The 18,210-nt window shown below is 32.8% G+C and overlaps 1 protein-coding gene across 1 annotated transcript in view; it reads left to right on the top strand.

The window, feature by feature from the left end:
* Positions 1-18,210, top strand: part of LOC119620187 (protein eyes shut homolog) — a 167,704-nt gene that overhangs the window by 100,893 nt on the left and 48,601 nt on the right. The window contains exon 4 of the mRNA XM_037987166.2: positions 1,431-1,552. Coding sequence (XP_037843094.2) covers positions 1,431-1,552 — 122 coding nt within the window. The remainder of the gene's footprint in view (positions 1-1,430; positions 1,553-18,210) is intronic.

Here is an 18,210-nt window from a genome sequence, read left to right as displayed (position 1 = left end):
ATTGTAACTTAAATGCACATACATGGGGCATGAATTTATTTTTCTTCTGGTTACCATGTTTCACTGTTATGTTTGTAAAAAAAAAAAAAAAAAAATTGTTGTCCAAATGTAGGAAACTGATACAGGATCATTTTGAATTTTGTTTTGGGTACTAACTTCAGCCTTTACATTATTGGTCATATCATGTTTGTCCTTTTCTGTTTATTTAATCAACATTAAGTAAACATAGGGTGCTAGATCTGCACAGGATGTTGAGATGTATTAAACTCAGAAGTGTTTTGTAATCTCAGGGCTCCTACTCATCACATTGTGCTTATGAGTATATAGACTTCTTAACTCTATCAGCAAATGGAGAAACTGGGCTGGCATTATCTAAGACAACTCTGTTCAGTAGAAATTAAATGAGATGTCTCTTTGTGTTTTAACTTTTCTAGTAGCCACTACAAAAAAGTTAAGGAAATAAATGAAATTAATTGAAATCATACGTTTCATTTAACTCTTTATATCAAAATTATTTCCATTTCAACCAAATGCAAATAATAAAAAAAAATAGATACTTGGCATTCCTTTTTAATACTAAATTTTCAACATTCAATGTATATTTTATATTTATAGCACATCTCAATTGGTACTAGCCATGTTACAATGTTTTGTAGCCACATGTGGCTACTGTATTGAAAAGTACAGATTTAAATAAGTTAACGCTGATTTTACCATTTTTATAATGCTATATCTAGATTCTCTACAGAAAAAAGCCCCAAATCTAATTTTTACAAGAGCTCTATTCTTCAAAAATATTTTTTTCACATAGAAAGTATTTTTACAGAGCAATTTAAAGTGTTTCTTTTGTTTGTTTGTTTGCGCAATACTAGGAAAGCAAAATTTTACCTCTAGTATTTTGAATTACATCTTCATAGGGCAATTCTCTGTTTAAGGAAAACACTATGAAAAGTTTTACGAATTTGATTGGCCAAAAGTTCTGTTAATTTATTTTAAATATTTATCTGTAACAATAAATCTGTCAAAAGTTTCCTTTTTTATAGTTGTATTAACTTGTGAGCTAGTTGCTGAGTTATTTAATTATTTACTTATACTTCATCATCTACCATCATATTACTAACATGCTATTTTTCTTTTAAAACATTTAACAAAGATAATAATTGTACATTGTGAGCATAATGCATATATCTTTAATACTTTCTGCAGAATCTATTGAATTACTAGAAAACTTTATTTAATTAGATACTAAAGAATACTGTTCACACAGTTTTAAAAATGGGGTAAAAGTCATTTGGGGGGAGTACTGGCATTCTATAAAACTAAAAAAATTATAAATTGACAGATATATCAAAATAGCCAGGAGTAATATCTGTATTATAGGCTTAATAGTAAGAAATAGCCTAAAAATATATAATTTTATATTCCCTTAGAGCTACCAGTGTGTGTGCCTAGCTGGTTGGGAAGGAAATTTTTGTGAGCAAGAATCCAATGAGTGTAAAATGAATCCTTGCAAGAACAATTCCACCTGTACTGACCTTTACAAAAGCTATCGGTGAGTACATTTTTAGTTTTCTTCATGAAATTACTTGGAGTGCTCAGTGTCCTTCGGATACATCCAGACATTATTTTCACTTTAGATACATTTAATTAAAATAACCACACAGAGATGAAGAGCCATTCACTAACAAGATAGTGTCACAATCATTTGAAATTTGAAAATACTGAAGGCCAGATGTCAACAAAGTATAAATAAATTTTAACTTGAAAATGCAATTTTCTGATATGGTAAATGATACAAATGCATTTACTTCTTCAAAACATGTTTTTGCCATCTTAACATTGCTTTGAACCTTTCCATGCAGTACGAGAACTACCACACTATGCCAAGAAAGGAGTGAGTCCACCAAATTAAAACTTCCATTTTTTTACTTAGAGATTATTGTGAGTTTGGATTATTTTAGTAAAATTTTTAATATATTTTATAATATAAACTATCCACATATTCCATAATTCAATTGTATTAATTAGTTTTTAGATGATAATTCTGAAGAAACTCTAAATAGAAATTCTGAGTAGGTGTTTATGTCTATGTCCACCTTCTAATGGAGTTAGTTTTTGCTTGTTAAATAAGTTCCTTATAGATTCAGCATATCACACCTTTGTTGGATGCACAGATTGTGACTATTTTTCCCATTCTGTCAGTTGTCTGTTTACCCTGTTGATAATTTGCTATGCAGAAGCTCTTTAGTTTAATCTCACTTGTCAATTTTTGGTTTTGTTGCAATTGCTTTTGTGGACTCACTCATAAATTATTTATCAAGGCTGATGTCCAGATGGTGTTTTCTAGATTTTCTTCTAAGATTCTTATAGTTATAGGTCTTATATTTATATATTTAAACCATCCTGGCTTACTTTTTTGTATATAGCAAAAGGTAAGGGTCCAGTTTCAGTCCTCTGCATATGGATAGCCAACTATCCCAGCACCCTTTATTGAATACGGGGGCCTTCCCTCATTGCTTATGTTTGCTGATTTGTCAAATATTAGATGGCTGCCTGTATGTTGCTTTATTTCTGGGTTTGCTATTCTGTTCCACTGATCTATGTGTCCATTATTGTTGTTTTACCAGTGCCTTGCTGCCCTGCTGTTTTTGGTTACTGTAGATTTACAGTATAGTTTGAAGTCAGATAACATGATGCCTCCGTCTCTTTTTTTGTTTCCTCTCTAACATTGCTTTGGTTATTCAACCTCTTTTTTCATTCTATGCACATTTTAGTATATTTTTTCTCTAATTCTGTGAAAAATGACATTCGTAGGTTGATAGGTTGAATCTGTGCATTTCTTTGGGCATTATGGCCATTTTAATGATATGAATTCTTCCAAGCCATGAACACGGGATATTTTTTCATTTGTTTGTGTCATTACTCATTACTTTTAGCAGTGTTTTGTAGTTCTCTTTGTACAGATCTTTCACATCCTTGGTTAGATGTATTCTTTGGTTTTTGTTTGTTTGTTTGGTTGGTTGGTTGGTTGGTTGGTTTTGGTGTGTGTGCTATTGTAAATGGAATTGCATATTGTAAATGAATTCTTGATTTGGCTCTCAGCCTGAATGTTATTGGTGCATAGAAATGTTACTGATTGGTACAGAATAATTTTGTATCCTGAAAGTTTATCAATTTTTTTATCAGTTCCAGGAGCGTTTTGGTGGAGTCCTCAGCATCTTCTAGGTGTAGAATCATATCATCAGTAAAGAGAGATAGTTTGACTTCTTTTATTCATTTTTGGATACCTTTTAGTTATTTCTCTTGCCTGATAGCTCTGGCTCGGACTTCTGGTACTGTATTGAATAGGAGTTGTGAGTCTGGGCTTGTTTCAGTCCTCCAGGCTAATGCTTGTAGACTTTGCCCATTCAGTATGATGTTGGCTGTGGGTTTACCATAGATGACTCTTATTATTTTGAGATATGTTTCTTAGATGCCTAGTCTATTTAGGATTTTAACATGATGTATTTTGTAGCAGAATTTTCCACTTCTATTGGGATCATCATGTGTTTTTTGTTTTTAATTCTGTTTATGGGGTGAATCACATTTATTGATTTGTGTATGTTGAAGCAATTGCATCCCAGGAATGAAGCTTAGTTGGAGAATTAACTTTTTGATGTGCTGCCATATTTGGTTTCCTAGTATTTTGTTGAGGCGTTTTACATCTAGGGTCATAAGGTGTTTTTGTGTTGTATCTTTGTCAGGTTTTGGTATCTGGATAATACTGGCTTCACAAAGTGAGTTAGGGAGGAGTTACTTCTACTTGATTGTTTTATTTTTTATTTTGGAATAGTTACAGTAGAATGGGTACCAACTTTTCTTTTTACATCTGGTGAAATTTGGCATGAATCCATCTGGTCTTGAGCTTATTTTGTTGGTAGGTTGTTTTTATTAAATTACTCATTCAATTTCAAAACTTGGTATTTTCAGGATTTCAATTTTTTTCTCATTCAATCTTGGGAGGTTGTGTGTTACCAGGTATTTATCATTTCCTTTAGATTTTCTAGTTTATGTGTATGCAAGTGTTCATAAGGGTTTCTCAGAATCATTCTACATCTGTGGGATCGGTTGTAATGTCACCTTTGTGATCTCTCATTGTACTTATTTGGATTTTCTGTCATTTTTTACTTTGTTAGTGTAGACAGTGGTTTATCAATCTTGTTTATGCTTTCAAAAAAAACAACTTTTGGCTAAATTTATTCTTTCCCTGGATTTCGGGGTCTTAATTTTGTTCAGTTCTGCTCTGATTTTAGTTATTTTCTTTTGCTAGGTTTGGAATTAGTTTGCTCTTATGTTTCTGGTTTTCCAAGTATGATATTAGATCATTAGTTTGAGATCTTTCTGACATTTTGAGATTTAACAAGTGTCCCATAAACATATGAAAAAAAAAATGTTCAACATCACTAATCAGAGAAATCCAAATCAAAACCACAAGGAGATAACATCTCACACAAACCAGCATTGCTATTATTAAAAAATTTAAAAACCAACAGATGCTCGTAAGGCATTAGAGAAAAGAGAAAGTTTAAACATTGTTGTTGGGAATACAAATTAGTGCAGCTACTGTGGAGAGCAATAAAAAAGATATTCTGAGTAGCTATTGCTATTATTCTAAAAGCTTAATAATCAAATATATATTTATAATTTTTATTTGAAGCAGAGTCTCACTCTGTTTCCCAGACTGGAGTGCAGTGGCATGATCTTGGCTCACTGCAACCTCCATCTCCTGGGTTCAAGTTAATCTCCTGCCTCAGCTTCCTGAGTAGCTGGGATTACAAGTGCCTGCCACCATGCCTGGCTAATTTTTGTATATTTGTAGTAGAGATGGGGTTTCACCATGTTAGCCAGGCTAATCAACTTTCTATCTCTAGGATTTTTCTGTTCTGGACATTTCATAGAAATGGAATCATGCAATATATGTTGTTTGTGACTGGTTTGTTTCGTTTAGCATGATATTTTCAAGATTTATGTCATAGCAGGTATAAGGACTGTTTCTTTTTTATGGCCAGATAACATTACAATTACTTATATTAGCCATGACAGGTAATTGTTTTGTTAGTCTTTTGGTTTGGGTGATGTTCCTTGTTTTGTCTCTAATTAATATGATTAATTAACATTACATCATAAAGTTATAGCAAATTTATTTTTCAGCTGATAAACATGTTATTACAACTTTTTTATCTATTATGAATAATGCTGCTATAAACATGTATAATATATGTCCAGACATACATTTTCAATTCTTTTGCATATAAAACTAGGAGTAGAATTGCTGGATCATAGAGTAACTCTCTGCTTAACTTTTAGAGGAACTTCCAAACTCTTTTCCAAAGTGAACGTACTATTTTTGCAGTACCACCAGCAGTGTATGAGAGTGTCAACTTCTCCACATCTTGCCAATATTTGTTGATGTTTGTCTTTTTAACCCTTCTAGTGGGTGTGAAGTGGTATTTCAATGCACATTTGATTTTCATCTCCCTAAGGACTAATAACACTGCTCACCTTAACATATGCTTTCTGACCTTGTGTATTTCTTTTTGGGAGAATATCTCCTCATATCATCTACCTATTTGGGAATGGAGTTATGTACCGTTTATTTTAGTTGTAAGACATTTTATGTATTTTGGATACAATCCCCTTATCAAATATGATTTGAAAATATTTTCTTCCATTATGTGAGTTGTCTTTTTCTTCATGGTGTCCTTTGAGGCACAAACAATTTTAATATTGAGGACAACCAATTGACTCATTTTCTTTTGTCACTTTTGCTTTTCATATCATAGCTAAGAAATTGTTGTCTAACTCAAGATTACAATAATTTTATTCCTTAATTTCTTCTATAAACTTTATATTATTAGGTCTTATATTGAGATATAATCCATTTTGAGTTAGTTAATTTATATGTATGGGATGTGAGATAAGGGCCCAGCCTCATTCTTCTACACATGAATATCCAGGTGTCTCAGGATAATTTCTTAAAAATACTATTTTTTCGTATTAAATTATCTTGGTACTTTTATTTAAAACCGATTAGACAAACACGTAAAGATATCTAGACACTATATTCTATTTATCTTTATTCTAATACCACACCCTCTTATTGTAGCCTTTAGTAGATTTGAAGTCAGGAAGTATGAATCCAACTTATTTTTTTGTTTTAACATTGTTTTGCTAAACTGGGCTCCTTGTACTTCCATATGAATTTTAGTATCAGCTTGTCACTTTCTGAAGAAAATGGCAACCATAACTTTAATAGGGATTTTGTTGAATCTTCTTTAATTTCTTTCAATAATATTTTATAGTTTTCAATGTATACTTGTACTTTTTAGAATCTGTTCTTAAGAATTTGAATCTTTTTATGTTATTAGAAATGGAATTGTCTTAACGCCATTTTCAGATTGTTCTTTGCTAGTGTATAGAAACACCACTGATTTTTGTATATTGATCATGTATTTTTCAACATTAGTAAACTTATTTATTAGTTATAATAATTTTTGGTCAATTCCATAGGATTTTTAATATCTGATAATGGAGATAATTTTGCTCCTACTTTTCCAATATTGATACTTTTTTCCGTTTTCTGTTTAATTATCCCAACAACTTCCAGTACAATGTTGAACAGAAATGACAGACTAACTATCCTTGTCTTTTTCCTGAGCTTAAAAGAAAATCAAGCCGTCTTTCATCAAAAAGTATGATGTTAGCTGTAGATTTTTCACAGGACACTTTACCAGATTTTGTACATTCCCTTCTGTTTCTGGTTTGTTGAGTGTTTTGTTTGTTTTTTATAAAAAAAGTGTAGAATGTTTTCAAATGCTATCAATGAAGCTATTTATATGTGCAATTTGTGTTATATTATATTAATATGGTATATTGCATTCAGTGATTTTCTAATTTAAAACCAACCTTGCAGTACTAATATATATCCCAAATGGTCATAATGTATATTTCTTTGGATATGTTGCTTAATTCCATTTGCTAGTACTTGATGAAGGAATTTGGGGTCTGTATTCATAAGGCATTTTGATCTGTATTTTAAATTTTTTGTCATATCTTTGACTGGATTTAGTATCTGGGTAATATTAGCCACATAGAACATGTTAAGAATTTTCCCCTTCTCTTTTGGAACCGTTGCAGAAGGATTGGTGTTCGTTATTCTGTAAACATTTGGTAAAATTTACCGGTAGAGCAACCTACTCATGCTTACTTTGTGGAACACATTTTTATTACTAAATCAATCTCTTTGCTTATTGTAAGTTTATTGATATGCTATACTTTTTTTGGGTTACTTTCAGTGGTTTTGCCTTTCTTTAAAGTTATCTATTTCATTTAGGTTTTATAATTGGTTAGCATGTAATTGTTTAGTATTCTCTTTGAATCCTTTTTTTTATTTTTGGAAGATTGTAGTATTTTCTTCTCTTTTGTTGCTGATTCTCTTAATGTGAGTCTTCTCTATTTTTTCTTGATCAGTATAGTTAATAGTTTTTCAATTTCTGAAAGTGCCAGTTTTAGAATTCATTGTTTTATTCTATTGCTTTTTTATTCTCTGCTTTATTAATTTGTACTTTAATTTTCATTATGTCCTCCTTCCTCTTGCTATGAATTTAGTTTTCACTCTTGAATACAAAGTGTGTCTATTACAAATAGCATATAGTTGAACAATTTTTTCGTTAATCACATTCTGCCATTATTTGTCTTTTGATTGGATTGTTTACTCAATTTACATTTATTTTAATTACTGATAAGGTAGAGTTTACTTCTACTATTTCGCCATTTGTTTTCTATATGTCTTTTTCTGTTTTGTGCCTGCATTCCTCCATTATTGCCTTACTTTGTGTAAAATAGATATTTTTCTGATATACCACTTTAATACCCTTGTTACATTTATTGTATTTTTTTAAAATTAATGGTTGCCCTATAGATTGCAAGTAACCTCTTAAGATAAAGCAAATACATAGCATTAATAGTGACTTAATTTTAATAATGTGCAAAAATATTGTTCCACTATTGCCCCCCATTTTTCTACTCCCTTATTTTATTATTGTGATACAAATTATATCTTATACATTAAAGCCCATCAACAAACTGTTATAATTATGGCTTTATGATCCAAATTTTAAATCATAGAGAAAGAGAAAAGAGTTATGAACAAAGCATATTTATACTGGTTTTAATATTTACTAATATAGTTACCATTACTGGATCTCATTATTTTTATGTGTAAATAATTAAGATTCTATAGTTTATTTTCATTTTAGTTTAAGGGCTATCATTACTATTCTTTATATGTTAGTCTGCTAGTTATGAATTCTCCCAGTTCTTATTTGTCTGAAAATGTCTTAATTTCTGCTTTAATTTAGAAGGTAGCATTGTGAGATATAGAATTCATGGTTGATAGTCTTTTTCTTTTAGCACTTCAAATATATCATCCTGCTGCTGTCTCGTCTACATGGTGGCTTCTGATGGGAAATCAATTGTTGTTCTTAGGAGGATCCTTGTATGTAATAAATCACATTTTTCTCTATGCTATCACTATTATCTCTTTGTGTTTGACAGTTTGACTATCATGATTAACTTTCGATTTCTTTGCATTTTTTCTACTTTGAGTTTGATAAGATTCATCGATGTGTAGATCAAAATTTTTTTCATAAAATTCAGAGAGTTTTGGCCATTATTTTTTCAAAGCATTTATCCCTTTTCCTTTTGGAACTCTCATATATGAGTAGATGTCTGAGGATCTACGCATTTATTTTTTTCTGATGATCCTCTGAAACAATTATCTTAATAAACTTATCTTTATGTTCACTGCTTCTTTCTTCTGCAAAATTAAGTCTCTTGTTGTGCTCGATTAGTAATTATTTTATTTTTTCCAATAACTTTTTAAAAAATATATACTTTAAGTTCTGGGATACATGTGCAGAATGTGCAGGTTTTTTACATAGGTCTACATGTGCCATACACATGCCATGGTGATTTACTGCACCCATCAATCCATCATCTGCATTAGGTATTTCTCCTAATGCTATCCCTCCCCTAGGCCCCCCACCTCCCAACAGGCCCTGGTGTGTGATGTTGCCCTCCCTGTGTGTTCATTGTTCAATTCCCACTTATGAGTAAGAACATACAGTGTTTGGTTTTCTGTTCCTGTGTTGCTTTGCTGAGAATGATGGTTTCCTTGTTTATCCATGTCCCTGCAAAAGGCATAAACTCATTCCTTTTCTATGGCTGCAGAGTATTTCATGCTGTATATGTGCCACATTTTCCTTATCCAGTCTATCATTGATGGGCATTTGGATTGGTTCTAAGTCTTTGCTTTGTGAACAGTGCTGCAATAAACATACATGTGCATGTGTCTTTATAGTAGAAAGTTTTATAATCCTTCAGGTATATACCCAGTAATGGGATTGATGGCTCAAATGGTATTTCTAGTTCTAGATATTTGAGGAATTGCCACACTGTCTTCCATAGTGGTGGAACTAATTTACACTCCCACCAACAGTGTAAAAGTGTTCCTATTTCTCCACATCCTCTTCAGCATCTGTTGTTTCCTGACTTTTTAATGATCGCCATTCTAACTGGCGTGAAATTGTATCTTATTGTGGTTTTGATTTGCATTTCTCTAATGACCGGTAATGATGAGCATTTTTCCATGTTTGTTGGCCACATAAATGCCTCCTTTTGAGAAGTGTCTGTTCATATCCTTCACCGCTTTTGATGAAGTTATTTTTCCCTTATACATTTGTTTTTCAGTTTTTATAATTTTCAACTTTAAAAAAAAATTAATAATTTATTCCTTTATTTTTATTATTGATTTGGTAAGACATCAATCTCCTACTTTCCTTAATTGATTATATATAGTTTCTATTTCTCTTTGAACAAGTTTACTATAGCTGACTTAATATATCTGTCAAGTAAATCCAGTATTCAGGTGGCCTCAAAGGCAGTTTCTATTTGCTGGTTTTATTTCTGTGCATGGCCCATACTTTTATTTGTTTGTATGACTTATAATATTTTCTGGTAACTTGACATGTTAAATAGTATAACTTGGTACATCTGGAAATCAAATCCTGCTCTTTCCTAGTAGTTACTGTTTTTGATTTTGTTGTTTCTACTATTTGTCTAGTGTTTCACTGGGATTGTTCTTTGCCATGTGTGGCCCTTGAAGTCTCTGCTTGATTAACTTAGTGTTCAGCTAAAATGAATAATTTGACAGAGATTTTTCTTAAATTTTTGGAACAAAAACATCTTCTAACCTTTCCTGAAAGACTCTGTGTGTATGCTGAGACATGTCTTCAGCGCTCAGCCAGGCAGTTTACAACTGTAATTTATTCTTTACTTTCTGCTTATATAGAGCCTCAAGGTTAGTCAGAGATCAGAGATTAGGGCTGTTTATATATTTCTTAGGACTGTGTATACACTTGCATGCTGTGATATTTTCTGGTTTTCCAGGATTTTTTCTAGCTTTCAAAGACTTCTAGGTACATCTAATTCCCGAGTTATTAAATCTTTAATTATATTGGTCAACCTAGAGTTGCCCTCAACTCAAATTATTGTCTCAAACACTGTGATATGAAACAATTGCCACTGATTATTTTTAACAAGTTCTCTAGATATATGGTTTTATATAAGAGTGAATTTTTAGTCAGGTCAAATAAAGTCAGTCCCTGAGAATGGAGTTTTCCAGAGTGCTGTCAAACCAATGAAATAGTGACATTCCTTGGGAAGAGTCTTTTGAATCAGATTCATACTTTTACTGTCCCCTCCACTGGCTATTAGGTTGCTGGTTTCTCAGCTACCCTAATTGCAATGATGTTGGATTTCAAGTCCATTAAAGAGCTGAGGAGAGAGGGATGGTTGTTTACAACCACAAAGCTAATTAGGCTTATGAGACTCAATCATTTTTCTTGAATAAACATGGAGATTGCTTCAAGCCTTTAGTTGATTTGCATAGTTCTGAAACAGCTTATTTCAACTATATTTATCAATGCACAGGTTTCTTTTATGGAAGTGTATTTTTGACTAGTTCTTCTTCTGCTACTACGGAAACGATTCTATCATGTTATATTTTATATTTATATTATTGGGGAGAGGGAGAATAAATATGGGTTCTACAATCACAGTGTCTTCAGTGTCTGCATATTAAGTTTGATTCTGTCTCTAAAGGTTGATGTGAATTGGGATAAGTAAGTTTACATTACATTTGCAAGCTTCCAGTTTCCTTAGCTAGAAAGTAGAATCAACAATAGTAATGTCTCACAGAATTATGGTGATAAATAATATTCTGTCTATAAGGTTTTAGTTAACTTTTTGATATATAGTTCACTCTAAATGTCATAGTTTTTGTTATTTAAAACATTTATCTTGTTTTCAAAAATATATTCATAGATAAGATTAGTGTGGTATTTTATAAATGATGAATCTTTTTAATCATATAGATATCAACTAATTCAATTTTATGTATCTATATGTACAACAAATAACACTAAAAAGAGATTACTTTAATCATCCCTTTATAATTTTGAAAAATTTTATTTTATTAAGGATTAAGGTTCTCTGTAGCTTTCCCACAAATTTCCGCTGATCAAAAATTTAAGGAGTCTCAGTGAAGGATATATGAATATCCTATTTAATTTTGTGAAAAGTTATTCTAATGAAATATTATAAAAGTTATAAAGAAGAGTCTTAAATTTTATGCCATTTGAAGAAAATTATGTACCACAATGAATACTTAAAATTACATATTTTAATACATCAAATTAGAATTGCATTTCGTGGACCATATGCTCATATTCCTTGAGAAAAAAAATAGATAAATGAACGTTTGATGAAATATCAAATCTATTTAGGTGATTTGTGTGTCCTAAGTTACTGAACTACTTACATGTGCTCGTGTCTCTAAACAACTGGAGTTAACATAGTTTAGTGTTTACACAGTTTCAAGACATTAAAAAGCAAATTGGGCTAGGGATGTAATTTGAATGCTGACTGCAACCTGCCTTCTGCTATTCCTGGCATGGTTTAAAATTTAACTGCCTTCTTTATTTCTGATTTTTCTTTCCCCAAAGCAGAGTCAACAGCTTTAGCTACAGATGGGGCTCTGTATGGCCATTATTGGACCCAGATGCCACACTCTGGAGCATGTTTTGCCAACAGCATCTGGCTCTTTGCTGCCTGTGCAGTTGGCATTTGTGTTGATGCTTTGGCCTGCTTTTCTTATGGACACTACAAAGCTGACTTTCAGACAACATGAAGGTTTGCTCCCAGTTCACTGTAAGAATTTTCTTTCTTAGTTTATATTTTAGAAGTATTTAAATAGATACCTTAAATCATGAAGCACTATGTATTAAAATTTTCATGTCTCTTATAAAAATATGTTTAAAATTTGTAATGGATATAATAACTGAAAAAGTCTGACATTTATTAAGTAAAAACTTATGTTGATTTATGTGTATCTTAACACATCAAATAAAAACTATGAAAACTTTGGTGTGTTGTGTGTTACCAGAGATTTTATTTTGCTTTTTTTTTTTTTTTTTTTTACCTTATTTATGCATAGAAGTATTAAGTGCTAGTATAAAAGCAAAGCCATGACAAAATTTTAGTTCGGGCAACAACAATCTATGGTACAGTGTCTATCTTTAAGAGTTAAAAATTTTTTCCTTCACAAAAACCAGAGGTTTGAACAAAATATGTGTGGGTAGGTAGATCACTCATCCCCTTATAGTACAGCTACACTGTAGTTTACAGAGATAACAGACACACGGAATTTTTAATATTTTACAATCATAATCTATTACTTGGGGAATTAATTATATATGCCTCTTTATATATGTATGCAAGTATATTTGTAGAATAAATTACTGTAAGTGTAACTGCTGGATCAAAGTGGTCTACATTCAATATTTGAGTAGTTTTTATCAAATTATCTTTTGGACAGATTCAATAAATTCACACAAGTAATTAAAGCAATTATCTATAGCAGACACTTACAGTTTGTATCATTTTGTTCTTGAGAAATCTCTTAGATTTTATTTTATATATGAAAGAACTAAAACTTAGATATTTTCAGTAACTTATGCAGAAATCACAGTGTTAAAAAGTGGTAAATCTAAATACCAGAACAAGACAGGCGTGATTGCACATCTATGGTTTAAGATTATCATCATCTGATGCTGCTTATAGTATATAATCATACATATGTTGCCAGTGGCAACATATGTTGATATGTATGATATCGCTCAGTTCGCAAGGTTTAACAAATTTGTGAAGACTAAATGATTATTATTTTCTCACTGGAAAATTTGGAACCTGGTGTAGTTCAAATTTTATCAAAAAGGAGTAACTCAGGAGTTAAGTGTAATTTTTTTGACAGATAAATACATCCTACAACCAATTATAACTGTGCAAATAGGCTTTAGAAATCACTGATTACTTTGCTTTTTGATAACAGTAGTACAAAGGCAGAAAAGGGGAAATCACAGTATCTTGTTGTAAGGCTATTACGTTATACATGAAGTGGCATATTATTTGAAGACAGCAGTGATAAACAGAAAAGGTATTAAAGACCTTATTTTGAATGAATAGATGAACTCTCTTATTTCACTGAAACTGAGTTGAAAGAATGGAGGAAGAGACAGTTTTATCAGGTATCATAGTAATTGTAAAAACTCCCTGTATACCTTCTGTGTTACTTTGTCAGGACAATCTTTGGCATTCCTTGGCTTCTGAAGAATCACCCTCATTTCACCCTTCAAGGTTTGTAGTTTTCTTCCTGTGTGAGTGCCTATCTCTGTATCAAAATTTCCCCCTTTATTAAAAGACAGTAGTCCTATTGAATTAGTTTCCACCCTAATGAATTCACTTTCATTTGAATATCACTGTAAAGACTCTATTTTCAAAAGAGGCCACATTTTGAGATCCTGGCGATTAGGAGTTCAAGGTCTTTTGGGGAGCTACAATTCAACCCCAGCACCGTCTGATGTCTTCTGAGTGCAGTTACGAAAACATATGGTTAGTGAAGCCCAAAAGTTTATAATTTAGCATAGCCATACATAAACTCTTTAAATTTTATTCACAGAACTGTATAGAAGCATATTCAAATATAATTTTAATTATTTAGAAGTGTAGTTAGAAAAAAATCATTTAGTATTAGCTTATCTCATTATTTCATGTGGAACCACAATACCAAGTTCAGATTAAAAGTGTTGCCTTATTATTTGTCAATTAAAAATAAAGTTTCAAAAAAAATAAAAATGGACTTTTAAAAAGTACCATACCTAAGAATAGATTTTGCTTATTTTCTTCTTTTTTAACATTTGTTTTTAAAGATGATGAATTGTTTTAATGCAAAGTACTAGAAACTGTAAAATTTAAGAAACACGTAAAAACATAATACCAGGAAACAAAACCAGAATGATGCAGACATATTCAGAAATTGCTCATGAGGAATGAATTGAAAGCTATTAGTTATTGTTTGTTTCAGATTCAATGTTGCATGGGAAGGCAATGATCACGACTGTAACAAAAACAAAATGTGACATTTAGGATTATGGTATTTGTGAGTAAAATTATTTTTATTGAACTGTGGAAGAAAGGTAATGCACATTTGGAAACAAAGGAAAAATGTACATGAGAATATTATTTACTGCAAAATCTGTATTTTCTTTTTTTGAAAGGTAATCAAAATTTGATATTAAGTTCTTAAAAAAAACATGATCTAATTAAGGTCCTGCATTTTTCTTATGTTTTGAAGTAGACTTTTTCCCTTACTTTTTCTTTTTATGGGGAAGGAAGGGGCAATGTTTTTAGAGAAATAGACTTTTCATACGGTGTTCAATAGCTTTTGGACGTTTTTTATTGCATTTACGCATAATAAAATGCCAAGATTTTGCATATACAATTTAAGGAGTTTTGGCTATTGCACTTACTTGTGTAACTACCAACGAACCCAAAATATAAAACTTATCCATCACCCTAGAAAGTTTCCTTGTGCCCATTCACAGTTCATTTCCACCTTCTTACACCCTGCTATTTGTTGGGCTTTTGAAAATTTTCCTTCTGTAGTAATTTCTGATAAACTATTCTCAAAACATCAATACATTTTTTTCAGCATGAGAAATATTTAAATGTAAATTAAATTATTTATTTATTAGGTTTATCTTAATAAAGGAGTTTCATAGAAAATTTTAATTTGACTTTTATTATAACTATGGCCAGATGATATACTGATATTATGTTTCTTATATGAGGATATAAAAATTATATAGATCAGTTGCTTTTCCAATGACATGTTATTAGCAGAAGAGATATAGAATTTAGGACTTCTTACACCAGAGCCCTTAAGATTTTACATTATTTTTTATTGTCACTTACAATTCCTTGCCAAATCAGTGATGAAGGGGTTGTTCAATGTTGTGGTTTTTCTTATGCTGGGGAGTTTTGACATAAATTTAATGATGAAAAGTTTTATTTGTGTATTTATTATTCTAAATTGTTTCAATCTATAGAATTGATCATGTAAGTAATCAATAACTTTTCTTAGTGTATTTCTAGGTAAGTAAGATTTTGTATTGCTAGTTTGATTTAGGGATATTTCTTTTCTTGTAGACAGCTTTCTTCCCAGATCAATGTTGTTTTGGTAAATAATCTGTGGGCATTTCCAATGCATACCCTGAGAACTATCAGCTTTCAAAATGATAAGCCAACTGACAAACACAAAGAGCTCACATAAAAATAAGAAATCCATTTTATGTGTTTCTCCTAGATCTGTGTCTAGAGCACATTATTTAAGCTAAAAATCCTCTTTTTTTTTTTTTTTTTTTTATTCACACAAAGGATGTTACATTTTGCCTTCAGTTTTCATGGAGAATCAGTTTAAAAGATGTGTATTTGAACATTTCTATACCTCTTGCAAAGCCATACATCAAGTCATGGTCCGTTATGTTTCCCAATGTCCTATACTAAAAGATTCATCCATAAATTTCTTCCTTGACTTCAGAATGAGAAAATATAACTCCACTTTCTTTTGTTAAAAAAAAAAAAGATGTATATCGCCTATATAATCTTTATATTTGCTCTTGCTTTTCACAGTAAATCACAATTAACTTATGTCTTGGTATAGGAATTCTTTACAAATACTAACATTTTAGGGTCTATCTCTTTTTCAAAGTTTTTAAACACTTTTCTTTCACCAGATGGCTAATTAGAGGCTTTGTTAGTATACCTCACCAACTTAGAAATAGCAAAACTGTGTGTAAGGATTCACACTGTGAACTTCTGTGCAAAAAGGAGCACGGGAGATCAACATTAGAGTGAAAGAAAACTTTGAGTACTTAGAAAAAAAAAAAATGGAGGTAACAACCCATGTGGCAGACACCAGCAGAAAATTGTGAGTGAATCCCCAGTGCATGAGATGGAGAGTGATTGCCTCCATGATGCACAGTCTCACTTGGAAGCTGGGCAATCCAGGCTATAATGGAGATCCTTTTCCCAACCAAGCTCTGGATCTAACTTGGGGAGCAATAGGGAGGCTAGAGCAGGAACAGCTCTAGAAATTATCCTGCATGCACTCCTAGAACTGGGTGTCAACAGAATGAGGCCATTCTGTATCCTAGCTCATAGAGAGCTATGTGGAAACCTGCCAGCCAGCACAAGTGGCAGTTCCTGGTTTGGAGAGTCTCAGGCCAGAGATTTAAGATCTTGAGCAGGGGAGAAGCCCCTGGGGCCAGAATTGAGAGGCAAATGTGGTATGTGCTCCAGCCACAGGCACAGTACTCAGGTGCTCCCTCTTCACAAGACCTGAGTGGGTGTGGTTTTGACCCCAGAAGAAAGTTTTGTGGCCTGGGATAGGTCAGTCTGAAGGCAAACTGGGGGTGCTTTGGCTAACTGTTCTAACTTTCTGCCAGAGTCAGACTATCAGAGGGAGCCCTGCTAGGTCGGGAGTATGAGAGCACAGCAGGTCCTTCTACCACTTGCTAGCCTGTAGAGCCTGAGCTGTTTCTCATTCCCCATCCTGGGTCTTAGGCCCAGCCATGATTATTCTGCTCCTCACTGGGAAGTTTTTCCAGGAGCCTGAGAACTGACTCTGACCCCTACCGGGGCTGGTGCTTGCACCCACCATTAGGGGCCCTCATGTAGCCTCACTTGGCCCAGTTCCGAGCTGTGTTGTCTCTGCCCTCAGAGGCGAAGTGTGGGACTAGGACCAGTGAATGTTCTACAACCCAACCCACCACCTGGGAACCTGAGAACTTCATCTAGATTACACCTTTGGATATAGATGAGAGATCATCTAGACCAGGTGAGTCCATCTTATAGGTGAGAGCTAATGACCATGCCATCTGGCTCTCACCTGTAAGCACCACTTTCTGGCCTTAAGATCTATCTTCATAGCCCATTTCAATATCTGCTGACATAAGTACACAGCATTTGGGAAGGATACAAGCTTCATATGACCTCTGCTACCACTATTATTCACACCACCCTTGCTCATTAGGAGGCCTTGAGCCTGCTGACACACCAGGCACATGACTACCACAATGAGCATTTGAGAAAGCCACCATATGAAGATTATGTATAACCAAAGAAATCATACAGAGTCTATTCCACTGATATAGTTTGGTTGTGTCCCCATCCAATTCTCAACTTGAATTGCATCTCACAGAATTCCCACATATTATAGGAGGGACCCAGGTGGGAGGTAATTGAATCATGATGTCTGGTCTTTCCTGTACTATTCTTGTGATAGTGATTAACTCTCATGAGTTCCAATGGGTTTACCAGGGGTTTTGCTTTTGCTTCTTCCTCATTTTTCTCTTGCTACTACCATGTAAGAAGTTCCTTTCACCTCCCACCATGATTCTTAGGTCTCCCCAGCCATGTGGAACTATAAATCCCATTAAACTTCTTTTTCTTCCCAGTGTCCGGTATGTCTTTATCAGCAGCATGAAAATGAACTAATACAGTAAATGGTACCAGTAGAATGGGGTGCTTCTGAAAAGATATACAAAAATGTGGAAGTGACTTTGGAACTGGGTAACAGACAGAGGTTGGAACAGTTTGGAGGGCTCAGAAAAAGACAGGAAAATGTGGGAGCATTTGAACTTCCTAGAGTTTTGTTGAATGGTTTTGCCCCAAATGCTGATAGTGATAGGGACAATAATGTCCGGGCTGCGG

Source organism: Chlorocebus sabaeus, chromosome 17 (genome assembly GCF_047675955.1).
Source record: "Chlorocebus sabaeus isolate Y175 chromosome 17, mChlSab1.0.hap1, whole genome shotgun sequence".
Lineage (NCBI taxonomy): Eukaryota > Metazoa > Chordata > Mammalia > Primates > Cercopithecidae > Chlorocebus > Chlorocebus sabaeus.
Note: the sequence above shows the minus strand (reverse complement) of the source record. Positions and strands in the feature narration are given on the sequence as shown.